Source organism: Chrysemys picta, chromosome 17 (genome assembly GCF_011386835.1).
Source record: "Chrysemys picta bellii isolate R12L10 chromosome 17, ASM1138683v2, whole genome shotgun sequence".
Classification (NCBI taxonomy): domain Eukaryota; kingdom Metazoa; phylum Chordata; order Testudines; family Emydidae; genus Chrysemys; species Chrysemys picta.
The window spans coordinates 13,641,143-13,656,597 of NC_088807.1; the positions used below are offsets into that span (position 1 = coordinate 13,641,143).

A 15,455-nucleotide genomic window follows, 5' to 3' on the forward strand; every position below is an offset into this window, starting at 1 on the left:
GTCAGCCTGTACCTGTCCCCTCGAGCACCTCCGCACTTTCTCCCCCACTGCCACCATGTATGGGAACAGCTCCCCACCAACGTTCACAAAGCCACCATCTTCCCCTCCTCGAAATCCCTCCTTGGAGCTACCTCTGTCATGGGGCCTATTGAGTGCTGCCGTCTGGCTCTGACTAGGCTAGCGGCCAGCTAGGACTCAGCTTCCCTGCTACACTCCCTTTTCTGTCTTGTTATTTCGTCCTCCCAGCCCCTCACCACCAAGGGATTTGTCTGTTTCACCCCCTGGCTGTGTCCTGACATTTAGAATCAGACGGTGAGTACTCTGGGGCAGGGACTGTGATTGTTCCATTTCTGTACAACCCCTGTGGTGGTGGGGTTTGGAGAGTGAGCCCACCCCACATTACTGCTGGTTCCTGTCCCATGGGGCTGGGCCTGGATCCTGACTCCAGTTCTGTGAAGCGGTGTGCAGGCTAGCAGTGCCAGCCTGGGTGTCTGGCTGGTGAGTCTTGCCCACATGCTCAGGGTTTAGCTGATCGCCATATTTGGGGTCGGGAAGGAATTTTCCTCCAGGGCAGATTGGCAGAAGCCCTGGCAGGGGGGGTTCACCTTCCTCTGCAGCGTGGGGCACAGGTCACTTGCTGGAAGATTCTCTGCACCTTGAAGTCTTTAAACCATGATTTAAGGACTTCAATGGCTCAGTCATAGATTTGATACAGGAGTTGGTGGGTGAGATTCTGTAGCCTGCATTGTGCAGGGGGTCAGACTAGATGATCATAATGGTCCCTTCTGACCTTAAAGTCTATGATTCTAAGAGGTCATCTAGTCCAATTCCCTGATCAAAGCAGGACCATCAGCAACTAAATCATCCCCGCCAGGGCTTTGTCAAGCCGGGCCTTAAAAACCTCTAAGGATGGAGATTCCACCACTTCCCTAGGTAACCCATTCCAGTGCTTCACCACCATGCTAGTGAAATAGTGTTTCCTAATATCCAACCTAGTCCTCCCCCACTGCAAATTGAGACCATTGCATCTTATTCCATAATCTGCCACAGCTGAAAACAGCCTAGCTCCATCCTCTTTTGAACCCCCCCCTTCAGGTAGTTGAAGGCTCCTATCAAATCCTCCCTCACTCTTCTCTTCTCCAGACTAAATAAACCAGTTCCCTCAGCCTCTCCTCGTAAGTCATGTGCCCAGCACCCTAATAGTTTCTGTTGCCTTCCGCTGGACTCTCTCCAATTTGTCCACATCCCTTCTGTAGTGGGGGACCAAAACTGCACACAATACTTCAGGTGTGGCCTCACCAATGCCGAATAGAGGGGAATAATCACTTCCCTCGATCTGCTGGCAATGCTCCTACTTATACAGCCTGATATGTCATTAGCCTTCTTGACAACAAGGGGACACTGCTTACTCATATCCAGCTTCTTTTCCACTATAATCCCCAGGTCCTTTTCTGCAGAACTGCTGCTTAGCCATTCAGTCCCCAGCCTGTAGCGGTACATGGGATTCTTCCTTCCTAAGTGCAGAACTCTGCACTTGTCCTTGTTGAATCTCATCAGATTTATTTTGGCCCAAACCTCCAATTTGTCTAGGCCCAAACTGGCTGTTGGTGATTCTCTTCACAGTGTTTAACACACTAAGTGATGGAGGCAGTGGTGACAGGTCCAGGGGCCAAGTTACATGTCTGAGGTTGGGTCTAAGTGGTTCTGAGTGGGTCAAAGGGCATCTAGCTGGTGTCACAGCCATGGCTAGGGTGGGGAGGAGTCATCAAAAATTTCCCATTAGAACTCTTGTTTCTGACAAACAATATGTGTGTAATAACAAGATTTTGTTAGAAAACAAAACAGTTTCATTTTTCAGGTGAAAGTTTCAGGTTTTGTTTAAAAAAAAAACAACGGAGGAGATTGGGGAGGGGGGTCATTTTTTTTTCAATTAAACCTGACATTTTCTGCTGAAAAAACCTCCAGACCAGAACTATTTTCCAATCAGCTGTATGGATGGACCCTGAATGAGGATGGTCATTTTACAGAGGGGTCATTTTAAAGGTTCATTGTGCTATTAGACCTATTGTTATTTTAATTACCATAGCGCTTACATGGGGATCACTGCAGGAGCTGGATGTATCTCTTGACCCTGAATTAACTTTGTAGCTGCACCCAGGCTGTGTTCACCTAAACTCCCTAGGGCGTGTGGTCCAGGTGCTTGTCTCTGACATGGCCAGTTTCTTAGGCTTTTGGAACCTACATTCAACCTTTCTGACCAAGGACAAGTTGGATTTTAAAGACATTTTTCTGACTTTGTGTTATTGAATTAGTGCAAAGAACAGCACATCAGTGGTTCCGAGGAGGAAACTGCCTTTTGTTTGTCACACTGGCAGGTGGTCCGTTTATTTCATTCTTCCCCATTCCAGAGATGATGGCCCTGATTCTGTGCAAGCTGAATTTTCCAAGCTGAAAGCCAGCTGTGTCCCCTTCTGGCACACAAAGACCTTCCCAGGGTGGTTCTCTCATGTGTTTGATGGATTCCTTCTATTGGGTTTTGGTCTGGGGTTAATTTCCTCACTGAAGACCCAGTTTTGCATCTGCTATAGATTTAGGGCCAGATTTTTAAAGGTATTTAGGTGCCGTGTGGGATGTTCAAAAGCACCGGGGTGCCTAAAACCCACTGAAATCGGCCCTTGGTCTAAGGCTGGACTCAGTCACTATGGCCCAGATCCCGCCCTGCTGGGCTCCAGGCCAGCAGCACAGAGCTCTTCTAAAGCCAGCAGATCTGGCCACTGGAGGGTTCCATCTCTCTAATGGAACCTGCATGATACAGAGCCACCTTAGCAGCCCCTGTGCCACCCCCTTCCCAATAGTTGGTGCAAGGGCTGTGGCCGGAGAAGGGGAGAGGCTGAGGCTGCCTTATGCCCTGGTGATCCCCAATTACTGAAATGTCCCCTTTGAGCTAATAGCAGCCAGCTCAACTTACAGCAGCCCCCATGCTGCTGTAAATTGTATCAAGATGGCCCCAGAATTGGGGAATCACAGAGGTGGCTTGACACCCTCTTGGCAAGTCGCCTTCCTGAGTCACACATATCACTCCTTGTCCCCAGCTCAGGATCTGGGCCTATCGCTCTAAAAAATATAGATCTGAGTCTGCTCTGACTTCCATGGGTCTAAATCAGGAAAAACAAAATTAAAGTGAAGGATTTATGACTGATTTGCCTCACCACAGCAGCTGGGACATACTGGCCCGTTGCTTTTATAGGCAAATGAGTTGAAACTGATTGTTGTATTTCACTCTGCAGAGGAAACAGTTAAAGGGTAATAGGCTAATCAGCATCATGTTAGCACATCATTGCTATCCAAGTAGGAAACTAATTCACCTAGTCTCTGAACATAGAAAAAAGGTTAAAAAGTAACTAAACAATTCATATGTTCAAAATAAGTGGGAAAACATGTTTATAACATTTTATCTTATTTTTCTCTTGGGAACCTTTTTTAATAGTGGAAGGATCAGTTGCAGGATTAAAAAAATTCAAAAATAAAATGCACGTGCCAAACTCTAGTAAGAGTAACCCATGACCTGAGAGTGAATTAATTGGCTCATGGACAGGGATTTTCCAACAAAATATTTTTTTCGTCAGAAGATTCTGATTCATCAGACCCAAAACTTTTTATGGGAAAGGGCTCATTCTGGGGGGAAAATAATTGGATTTTTTTTTCAGGGTATGTGTGTCCCAGAGTAACCACCTGGTCATGGCACTTGCCTGGGAGGAGACCCAGGTCCAAAACAGGCAGAGGAAGGTCTTGAACCCACCATGAGGGTATTAGCTATTCTGGGGTGCATCTGTCTCATTTTCCATGAAACATTTTGACAGGTCTCAGATTCACCACATTGTGGAACAAATTACAAAACCCCACCATTTTTTGTGGGATGGAAATGTATTTTCCAGCCAGCTCTGCTCTTGGTGAACTGCTTGGATATTTGTAGGCATGCAACGTTCATTTTCAGATCATACCCAGATCATACACTAATAAGCCAATGGATGCACATCATGTTTGTGGGAATGATTCCAATTTTCCCTTTATTTATTTTTTCCATTCATGTGTGGACTGAATTTTGTTATGTGCATCAATATCGAGGTAATGTGCGGATATGCACCAACAGTAGAAACAAAAAAACTAGATATAGTTTATATTATAAAAAGCTAACATAGGAATAACACACTCACCTGTGCCAGTCAGGACAGATTAGGCATTTTACAACTCACTACTCAAATAATTAAATTTAAGCATAAGAGAGAAATAAAATTATGAAATGCACAGACCAGTCAAAATACTAAAATAACAGCACTTTGAAAGAATAAAATTACAGAGAATATATCAGAGAATATCAGGATTGGAAGGGACCACAGGAGGTCATCTAGTCCAACCCCCTGCTCAAAGCAGGACTAATTCCCAACTAAATCATCCCAGCCAGGACTTTGTCAAACCTGACCTTAAAAACCTCTAAGGAAGGAGATTCCACCATCTCCCTAGGTAACCCATTCCAGTGCTTCACCACCCTTCTAGTGAAAAAGTTTTTCCTAATATCCAATCTAAACCTCCCTCACTGCAACTTGAGACCATTACTCCTTGTTCTGTCATCGGGTACCACTGAGAACAGTCTAGATCCATCCTCTTTGGAACCCCCTTTTAGGTAGTTGAAAGCAGCTATCAAATCCCCCCTCATTCTTCTCTTCTGCAGACTAAACAATCCCAGTTCCCTCAGCCTCTCCTCATAAGTCATGTGCTCCAGCCCCCTAATCATTTTTGTTGCCCTCCGCTGGCCTCTCCAATTTTTCCACATACTTCTTGTAATGTGGGGCCCAAAACTGGACACAGTACTCCAGATGAGGCCTCACCAATAATATATGTGCATTGCAGGAAGTACCAAGAAGTAACAACAACAACAACACAAGTATGTGTTGGGAGGTGAGTGTGAAAGAGACAGAGTGAGAGATGGAGTGTGTGTGTGTGTGTGTTTGAGAGAGAGAGAGACTGTGAGAGAGGCATAGTGTGTGTGTGAGAGAGCGAGAGACAAAGGCAGTGTGTGAGAGACACAAAGACAGAGTGTGTGTGGGCTGGCTGCTGGGGAACTGCATGAGCACAATCGCACTCACCAGTCTGAAGGCTACTTCAGACCACAGCAGCTGCCAGCAGCTCCATCTAACTCCAGAGCCGTGTCATCAGTGCCCCCTCCACCCCGCTCTGCATAGCCAGCAGGAGGGTCCCAGAAGCAGCTGGCCAGGGGCTCCAAGGCAGAGGGCAGGAGCAGTGCGGCAGCAGAGCAGCAGGGCGAGGGGCACCTAAACACAAATGGCTGGATGTGCATGGCTCTGCTAATCAAAGTACGCAGGATTTGATTTACTCTTGTGAAGCCATGCAGGAGTGCAGCTTAGCGGGAACACTGATGATAATTGTAACCCTTCTGCCCGTCTGAGTTGGCAGCAACAAGGGCTGGGTTCAGTATCTAGGGGTTCCATTTCAATAACACAATGCAAAACCGGCTTGAGCCCCCACCCAATGATCTGTGACAATTACATACCACCCCCCGGGCACCTCTAAGAGGCAATACTTCCCCTCTCGCAAGCACGGAGTCTGAGTGTAGCAAATCCTTTTAATAAAGGAGGGAAACAATGCGGCATTATGTTGGGGAAACACCACAAACAGGATTCATAGCACAAACCATGAGCAGGGTCTTCAGTCCAGCAACCCCAAAAGTCCAATAACCCAACAGTCTCTGTCCCTGGCCAATACAGCCCCAGAGTTCGAAAGTTTATCCACAGAGTTTTACCCCCCGCACCTCCGTGGGGTTCTGCTGCAGCCTTCACCTCAAACTGCTCCACTCTGCCAGCTGCTCCACTCCACCAGCCATCCCACAAACTGCTCCACTCTACCAGCTGCTTGGCAAAAGATCTTCAGGCCCCCCATAGTTAACACAGCAGTCAGTGATTTTAGCTTATAGTAGGGGAGCCCAGTGCTGGTGCACAGTTAGCCCAAAACAAATTCAGCTCAGTAGCCTGTAACAAGACTCCTACTACATTCAACGTTGTGGACAAGAAGAGGAAACAGGGTTTGAGGCCCTCAAAGGGGAACCTATGCCATCAGGTACAAAAACCTGTTCCCTGGTCTCTCACATTTCCCTGGGTTTTGGAACCCATGTCCCTTGTCTAGCGAGTGCTACTTAGTTGATGGTGAGTCCCTCTGTCATAAAACAGTTCCACTGGCCTTGATTCACATAATCAGAGTAACAACACTTTATTCTTCCTGACCCAATAACAGAAACTGGGGATCCCACAGCAGCCAAAGTGAACATTTGGGGCTGCTGTAGGCTCATGCCAGGCACGGTGGGTGTGCCTATGCAAACAAGATCAGCCCCTGAAGTTCTTTTGCACAACACGCCACAATTCACCACCAGATGTCAGGGTAGAGCTCATCCTGACTCTGCTTACATAACTCTCTGAAAATGAATAATAAAAACATTCATTTTAGCACAAACAGAGGCTGAGAGGAGTTCGTGCAACACTGACCTTTATTTGTTTGTGGAAATCATCAAATATCTTTAGGACAACATCCTCCCATTGTTTGAAGAAAGGTTCGACACAAGGAAGCAGAGGCAGAGTGGTGATGGGATGGAGCATTCCACCCAGCAGAGACAGGCACTGCGATTCTGTGACATCTTTTGTGAAAGTGACGAAGAGTTTAGGGATGAGGAAGATCATAATTAGCTCCAAGGCTGCAGCAGCTAACTCTGCCTTTCGGAGGAAAAAATACACCCTGTGAATCTGGGAGCCAGCCCAATGTAGATGGGATTAAGTCTAGAAAAAAAGAGGATAATCTGGGAGCAAATGGGAGCAAATGCATAGAAAAACCCAGGAGTCTATAATCAAATAATGGGGAAAAGTGAAGACATCCCTAGTCTTGCTTTAAATGGGGCCAGAATTCCTAGTACACTCTGGCTGCTTCACACTGCACCAGTGTCCCAAAGCAGCTGTAATTAGCTAGCTAGTTAAACTGGGTGCACAGCTGTTCATCATCACAGAATGGTGCAAAGCAACCGAACAGTACTGGTGAATCTGGCCCGTGGTACTGCAGAAAAACATGGCATGATGGTGGCTTTTCCCTAGTTTTGGGAGGTGTTTTATGGGAGCCCCTTACATTGCTGAGCTGTGTTTGGGCTCTTTTAAGAAGTTAATTTCTTTGTACCTTGCTTATGAAAAGAAACCCACTACCTTAGACCAGCTTTTTTCAAATGTGTAACCCCATAAAGGACTGGTCTACACCGGGAATTTACATTGGCATAGCTGTGTCTCTCAAAATCTCAAATCTCTCAAATTACACCCCCCCCCCCCCCCGGGAGCTGTGGCTATATGGACCTAACCACCCTCAGTGTAATCAGTGCTCTGGCAATGGAAGAATTCTTCCGTCAACCTAGCTACTGCCTCTTGGGAAGGTGCATTATCTACTATGCCAATGGAAGAACCCCTCCTGTCAGCAAGGTAGAGTCTAAACTGTAGCACTACAGTGGCACTGCTCCAGCCCTGCAGATGCACTGTTTCAAAATTTAGACATGTCCTAAAGATGTGAATTAAAAGTGGATTAGCTAAACTGCATTAAACCCCTGTGTGGACACTCTTGTTAAGGGTATGTCTACCTTTAAAACACCAACAGGTGGGAGCTATGTCAATGGGAGAAGCTCTGCCATCGACGTAGCACTGTCTAAACAGCTCTTAGCACTGTTAAGGTCATTGTTAGAACTACCTGGCTCCAGGGTATGGAATTTTCACACCTGTGTGACGTGGTTAGACAGACGTAGGTCTGTTGTGTAGACCAGACCTCAGAGTTAAATCAGGTTAGCTTAATTCACTTTGAATGAATTCCCAGAAGAATTCTATCTTGGTGGGAAGTGTCAGAAAGATTGGATAACCTTACAAGGGAGGTGGGTGCGTAAAAAAATGTGTCTATAGTGGAAATCTATCTTCAGGCTAAATTTTGTTCCAGCCACTGCAACTTCATAATACAGCATAATATCATCCCAAAATATGGTTATTAGTGAGATATTCATGTTATCTATCTTTTATTATAGAGGAAAATGCTGAAATTAGCAATGAGATTCTTGTTATTTTGCCTCCGAGGTGAAGCTGCCAATAAGGAAATTGTTAGAGAGGATGGATGGTGTTTTCTTGTTCTTAACATCTGCATCAAATTCCCCAGAAACACTGTGCTAGTCAAATATTGTATTGGACAAAAGTCAGAAGCAAAAAACAAATAAGAAATGAAAACATTTTATTGCAAAACATGTTATGAAGACAGCATGACAATGTATGTTTAAAAAACACAGATTTTTTCATCAAAATACATTCATGAAAACCTTGATTTCAGTTACATCAGTATAAAACCAGCATCAGTGTCATGTTGTATTTATTCCTCTTTAGTTGAACAAATTCTCATTGTTGTTTCTTTATGTGAATTTTTAAAGAATGGATAAACCTCTCCTGAGAATGAACAATTGTGAAATGTGAACAACACAGACATGTCAGTTGCATTGAAAAAAGTCACCTGCCTGTCTTGGCAACTAAGGTAAATTCCAATTTTCTTGGACTTTTTCTGCACCATGACCCGAGTCCATGGATCTGTTTTTGCCCAATAATCTCTCCCACTCAGACCCAGAGCCCAGAATCCCTCTTTAGGGGATAAGGAAAGTTTTCCTTTTCTATGTATTGATTTTCTGGCCACCCCCAGGTCCCAGTCATTGCTGCTCACAACCTCCACCTCCCAGTAGTGCTTTCCAGAGGAGAATCCTTCAGAGCCCAACACACAGACGGTCGAATCGAACCTCTCTGGATTTGGTGGAACTTTTTGAGGTTGCGCTTCATGTGTAAAGCTCTTCTCATCCCCAGAAATGGAGAGGTTGGGGTGAGCTGTGAGTCCATGAAGAGTGATGTCATCTACAGGAAGAATGTTTTCTTTTTGAGAACCACTCCTATAATACTAGTATAAACTGGAATAGGAGTGAAACATACACTATGAGCCTTCTCCTGCCACCTCTCCTCATGCAAAGCTCTTACTGATTTCAATGGGAGTTTTGCCTGAGTAAGGATTGCAGGACTTGACTAGTACTGCACACTTGTCAATTCAATGTTGCATTGAACTATTTCGGAAATGAGACTTTGTGATATATACACAAAAATAAAAGTGATCCGGAATTGTTTATTATATTAGAACTCAAATTGGGCCAGATTTGAGAGCTGAATCAGGCCACTATGTGTCTAATATTATGGGATGTTTTGTGTGGGACGAATGGCAAAAATACGTTTCTTGTGACAGCTAACTATGATGAGAAGTTCATCATAAAATACAGAATTGGATTATGAAGAACTCAAACACTGGTCATGTCAACATACCCCTATTACTATCATTGTAAATAAATACGATGTGCATAAATAATAAAACATTATAATTATTCATTAAAATAAAGTTTTACCTAATAATTAGACCTGGAATCAGGACTCCTAGGTTCTGTTCCCAGCTCTGCTGCTCTGTGACTTTGGTCAGGTCACTTAAGCTTTCTGATAGTTGGTTTACTCCTCAGTAAGTTCAATATAGTGCCAACCTAATCAGGTGCTTTATAATTGTTTGTAAAGAGCTCTGAGATGGTTAGTATAAAACTGCTGTAACAAGCAAATTATTATCTGCATTATCTTCACTGTCAGATAACCATCACTGTGTCCTTCCTCGCCTCAGCATCATTTTAATTTTCTCTCACTATAATTATTATAATCAGCAACATCACAGTCAGTCTCCGTTACCACCAGAGCCAATGATCCCACCACTGTCTTCATCATGGTGCCCTCATAAACCTCATCGACTCACTCCTGACCATGCCTGTCACCATTGCAGTCCCCTTCGTGGTCCCACAACCATTGCATTATGATTCTCATCGCAGTCCCCATTCCTGCCACCACATCATCTGTGCCTTCACTGTGGCCGAAATCGCAAAGTTCCTCCTTAGGCACTTTTTAAAATCCTGCTCCAAGTAAACACTGAGGCCCAGCTCCTTGAAGGTATTTAGGTGCCTAACTCCCATTGGGATCATTACCTTGGAGGAGCTGGGCTGAAATGAGTTGGAGTGCAGGTCTGTCAGAGGGTAGCTGGCCTTCTGAAGGGGTCAGGGGCCTAGCCTTCCCCTGACAGGCTCCACAAGGGGGCATGAGGAAGCTCAAGTTCACCTGGGAGTAGTTACCTCACTGAGTAACTGGGGAAAGGGAATTACGCAGGGAAGCACTGGGTATTGATAAAAGGTTAAGGGCCTCAGTGAGAGGGGGAGCTCCTGGGGAGAAAGGGAGCAGCCAGAGAGGCAGAGGGATTGCAGAGACAGGATCCCTCCAGCACACTGGGGAGAAGCTGCTTGAGAAGCCAACATGCCAAAGAGAGAGAAGCAGAGAAAGAAGCTGGGGAAACTCCAGAGCAGGAACAGTAGGAGGTAGCTTAGGGAGCAGTAAGGGAGAGAGAAGGACTGGTTCTGGCTGTTCCAAACAAGGACCCGGAGATGGAACCCAGTGGAGTGGATGGTCCCAGGCTCCCCTACCTACTCCAGCCAAGGAATTTGGAGAAGAAGGCTCTAAAACATGGAGATCTAGGGCTCTCTACCCCACTAGAGTCAAGGAACTTCCAATTCCCCATGATCCTGAAGGAGACTGAGACTATTAAGGACCCAGCGAAAGGGCTAGACAAAGAACTTGACAAATTCAGAATTGAGGGTGGAGGCATAAGGGGGATGGAGTCAGGTGCTGTATCTCTCCATCCTGCCAAAGTGGGGTACTAACAGATATAGGCCCCATTTACAAGGCCCCATTGAGTTGCAATGATATTTGTGCTGTGAAATCACTTAGATGTTTTGGAATATCACACCACCAGTCATCACTCAGGGAAATCTCTCACTGGGGCTGATTCTGAACTGACTGCTGTAATTCAGGAGTAACTCCATGCAAGTCAGTGGAGTTACAATGGTGTGAAATTAATGTAAATAAAGTCAGAATCAGGCCTTGAAATTAGTTTAGGAGCTGGGAAGGACCTTAGGAGCTGTGTCTCTGATAAGAACAGGCTGTGTTTCTAGTTTGATTATAGTATTAAACCTGCTGATTTCTTTAATAATAGAATAGATTTTAATGTATTGAGGTTCTCACGCTGCATCTATCACCATAGCATCAGCACCACTATCCATGTGCTGTGTATTCTCTTACCTGAATTGTTCCGAGCCCTTCTCCATTCTGAAACGAAAGTAAGAAAACAACAAACATTGAATTAAGAGAGGCATTGACTGCAAATTTCCTCCCTCCAGCAGCAGGGAAGTTCCAGACTGAGGGCAAGTGAGGATGCCAAAAGCATTAGGTGGTGATTTCTTTTGCTGGAGTTAATATAGACAAAAATGGCATGTGAATGGTCATACTCTCTGTCTCTCTGTGTTACACACATGTGGGCTGTTCTGAGCTAAGATTAGAAACCAGGGCAGGAGTACTGATCTGTCTGAGATCTGCTCTAACTGTCTTGAACCTCCAGTCAATGAGTCACCTCCCCATGTTGCCTGCTCTCATTGGCCTTGATCTAACTCCCTCGTACACGTTCCCCTCTCACTCGAACAAAAAATGAACCTTCCTGTCCACACGAAGTGTTGCCAACTACCAGAGGCTTTATTCACAGCAAGCCAGCTCGTACTAGGCAGGACATAGAAGGACAATTCCCTCCAATATATGTCTACATTGCAGCTGGGAGGTGTAATACGCAGCATGGGTAGACATATATGTGCCAGCTCTGTTTGAGCTAGTGCGCTAAAAATGGCAGAGTGACCACGCTGGCTAGGGTTAGCCACATCAGTCCAAACCACCTGACCCCTAGGCATCTAGTCTGAGCTGCTACTTGTCTAACTGCACTTACACTGCTATTTTTAGCATGTTAGCTCGAGCAGAGCGGGCAGATGTCTGTCTACTTGCGCTGGGAATTACTGCTGTGCAGACATATTTTAAATCAGTGACACTCCAACTGTGGCTACTGAGGTGTTTTGGACCGTTTATTGCTCTCAAGAAGACAGTGGGTCTGTCCCATCCCTCAGGCTGAGACAGACAACAGGGATCAGGCTACATCTCCTGTGCTCCCTGGTATGTGTGAGCAGTGTGGGGAGCTGCAATGTGTCTGCCTGGAACACCTGTATTCCCTGCTATGTATGGGGAAGAACATGGACTGTCAGGATCCCCTTCTTCATTTGGAGCAGCCAGGGAGATGGAAGAGAGACAGGAAAATTGGCCCCTCTCTCCAAATATCCAAGCAATGGGAGTGGGGACACCAGCAAGGGTGTACCTAGGTCTTCACTCACCTAATTCCTTCTTCATTTCATCTGAAAAAAAAAATATTACAGCCTTTTAAACTCTTGTTCAGTGCTTCCCTTGGTATCATGCATCAAATACTACCCAGTAAATGAATTAAATTGTTCAAAATCCATGATGACTTAAATTTAAAAAGAGCTAGAGAAATTTATAGCCAGACAGCTGGAAGAATTTACTGTGATGATGGTTTATGGTTTGGATGATTAATCTCACAGATCTTTATGTGGAATGGGGAAAAGTGTGGAGTTCAAGGGGCTTTGAGATTCAGTAAGGGACTGCAGCTCTGGAGAGCTGGCTGAGCCTTCTTCCACATAGAGAGGAATCTTGGGTGCTCTGCAGAGGATACGGGTACCCCATTTTTTTTTTCATAGAATCATAGAATAGCAGTGTTGGAACAGAGTTCGGGAGGTCATCTAGCCCAACCCCCTGCTCAAAGCAGGACCAATTCCCAACTAAATCATCCCAGGGCTTTGTCAAGCCTGACCTTAAAAACTTCTTAGGAAGGAGATTCCACCACCTCCCTAGGTAAACCATTCCAGTGTTTCACCACTCTCCTAGTGAAAAAGTTTTTCCTAATATCCAACCTAAACCTCTCCCTATCCCCATGCTGAAAATATTCTGTTTCATCACCAGTACCAATGATGTTGATGGCATCCACATTGGCCCCAATGCTGAAGTATATGAAGGGCCTGGAATAGCAGATGTCTGCATGGCCTCAGTTTTAAAAATGTTATTAAGATGATGTTAAAAAAAAGTGAAGAGAGTTTGAGCCTAGAAGTTTCTGGTTATCAGGGAATAACGTACAGATTATTGAGGGTGCAAAGTTTGGTTTAAGATCCGGTGGCATAAGGAATACATAATCTGCAATATCCCTGATTGTGGGTAAAAGGTTGATGGGTGAAAGTACAGGCATTGAGATATGAGGGTATGAGGTTCATAGAGTGGCTATGTTCGGGTGTGGAGTATAATGAGTGGATATGATGACGAGGTTGGATTGACCCTCATTTGGTGAGATTTAATGTTCAGGGAGTTTATGGTTCCAGTTCATATCATCCAATGGAGAAGGTCACTTGGCCCCTTTCTCTTAGTGGGAGAACGATGTCACTTTGGCTCACGCCTCCTGGTACTGTCGGTGGCCGGTGATGTGCTCGATGTAGATGTCCCTGGACCATCGGATGGCGTCTGAGACAATGAGGCACCGCATGAGCCGTGCGTAGCGTCGACCGATCCCGTAGGGCCACAGCACACGATCAGTGAAGGGGTCCCAGGCACCCAAGGCTCCGACAATAAGGGTGTCCATCTGCACCTTGTAGCCCTTCGCTCTCAGGGTGTCAGCCAGGGGGGCGTACTTTTCCAGCTTATGAGCTCAGGCTTTGCAAAATGCCGGGGTCCTGTTCTCAAAGGAGACCGTGACATCGACGAGGATGATCTTTTTCTGGGCCTCGTCGGTGTCGACCACGTCAGGTCATAGCTGGCTGTTGGTACTGGGGATGGTGCAGTTTACGGCGATCTCCCCCAAGCGTGGCGCGATGGCTTTCAACAGGCGGTTCTGGATGGCTTTGTGGCGCAGCTGCCAGGCTCTGGAGTGGGGTTTGCAGCTGCACAGGACGTGGGGCAGGATCTTGTTGGAATAGCCGCACTTCCTGCAATGCTTGTCTTGGTTCCCATGGTGGACGGCTCCATTGAGCAGGATGCAGTTGAGCCGGGCACAGTGGATGAACCGCCAGTCAGTGAAACAGATGAAGCCACCCCCAGCGAGGAAGTGGTTGCTGGTGTCCCACTTGCTGGTCAACTCAAAGGCTTTACCCTGGTCTGGTTTACTCTTCAGGGTTTTCACATACAGTGAGTGGATGGTGGCCTTCAGAGTCATCTCCAGCAAACCCCTGGCGCTCGGGATGATGATGATGTTGTCGTCGGACCTGATGTGAGGCACCTGGACTCCCAGCTCCTGGTGCTCCTCACACCACTCCCAGCAGCAGCCGATGTGCTTCCCTAGGCGACGCATGGCATAGCGAGTGCGGGACCACAGTGAAGCGATGTCGCACCCATCCTGTCCGAATTCCCCATCCAGGGAGCCGCTCAGGAAGGTGGCGATGTCTTGGTTGGAGCAGGCTCTGCTGATCCACTTCTCTGTCGCATCTCACAGGGCATTCGCCACGATCTTCCTTACCGTGGCGTCAGGACATGTCAGCAGGCGGAAGGCGTGGGTGATCACTGCGACGTCGCACAGGTCACCCATGCGGGGGACGTTGGCACTGCCGTGCCTGTGGGCAATGTAGACCAGCTCATTGCTGGCTCTCTGGGGAAGGAACAGCCACTTCTTCACCAGCTTCCAGATGATCTTGTCTGCTTTGTTGAGGGTCACCTTCGCCACGGTGGATCCCCTTAGGGTGAAAGAGATGCATGGGATCAGAAAGGTGTTCAGGGCATTTATCTTCTGCCATGGTGCCAGTAGGGAGGCATCAATCTTGGTGGTGTCCTGCAAGATCTCCTGGATAGTATCCTCAGGTGTCTGCCGGACACAGAAACCTGTTGGCATGCCCAGGTGCTGTTATGCCTGCCCCTCTGCCAGGGGGATGATGGGATCACCCTGGATCTGGAACCCCGTTGCCTGCACCGAGTCCCTTTTTCTGCCGTCAATGTGCAGAGTTGCGCACTTCTTTACATTGAAGCGGAGACCCATCCAGTCAGTAGCTCGGCTGGTGGCATCTAGCATACCTTGGAGGCTCTCTGGGTCGTCCACGGTCAGGACCAGATGATCCGCATAGGCCAGAATGCTGAGTTTCTTGCCATGCAGGTCAAAGCCGGTAGGGCCGCTGGTTATGGCTTGGATGAGCGGTTCCATGGCCAGGTTGAAGATGATGTGGCTAAGGGAGCATCCTTGTTTCACGCCATGGCGGATGGGGATGGCGTCCGTCTCTCTGTCCGTGGCATGGATGGTGGTGGTGCAGTCCTTGTAGAGGTTCCGGAGGATCTCGATGAAGGTTTCTGGCATCCCGAACTCTCCTAGGATGGCAAAGATGTGATGGTGGGGTATGGACCCAAAGGCGT

The 15,455-nt window shown here is 46.7% G+C and overlaps 1 protein-coding gene across 2 annotated transcripts in view; it reads right to left on the reverse strand.

Annotated features, from left to right (window-relative positions):
• Positions 1-8,293: 8,293 nt before the first annotated feature.
• LOC112060607 (butyrophilin-like protein 2) overlaps positions 8,294-15,455 on the reverse strand; it is a 137,811-nt gene continuing 130,649 nt past the window's right edge. For both annotated transcript variants that reach the window (XM_065571465.1, XM_065571466.1), the window contains 3 exons: positions 12,395-12,415; positions 11,268-11,294; positions 8,294-8,972 (listed from right to left, as the gene is read on the reverse strand). In XM_065571465.1, the coding sequence (XP_065427537.1) occupies positions 8,446-8,972; positions 11,268-11,294; positions 12,395-12,415 (575 nt within the window). In that variant the 3' untranslated portion in view covers positions 8,294-8,445. The remainder of the gene's footprint in view (positions 8,973-11,267; positions 11,295-12,394; positions 12,416-15,455) is intronic.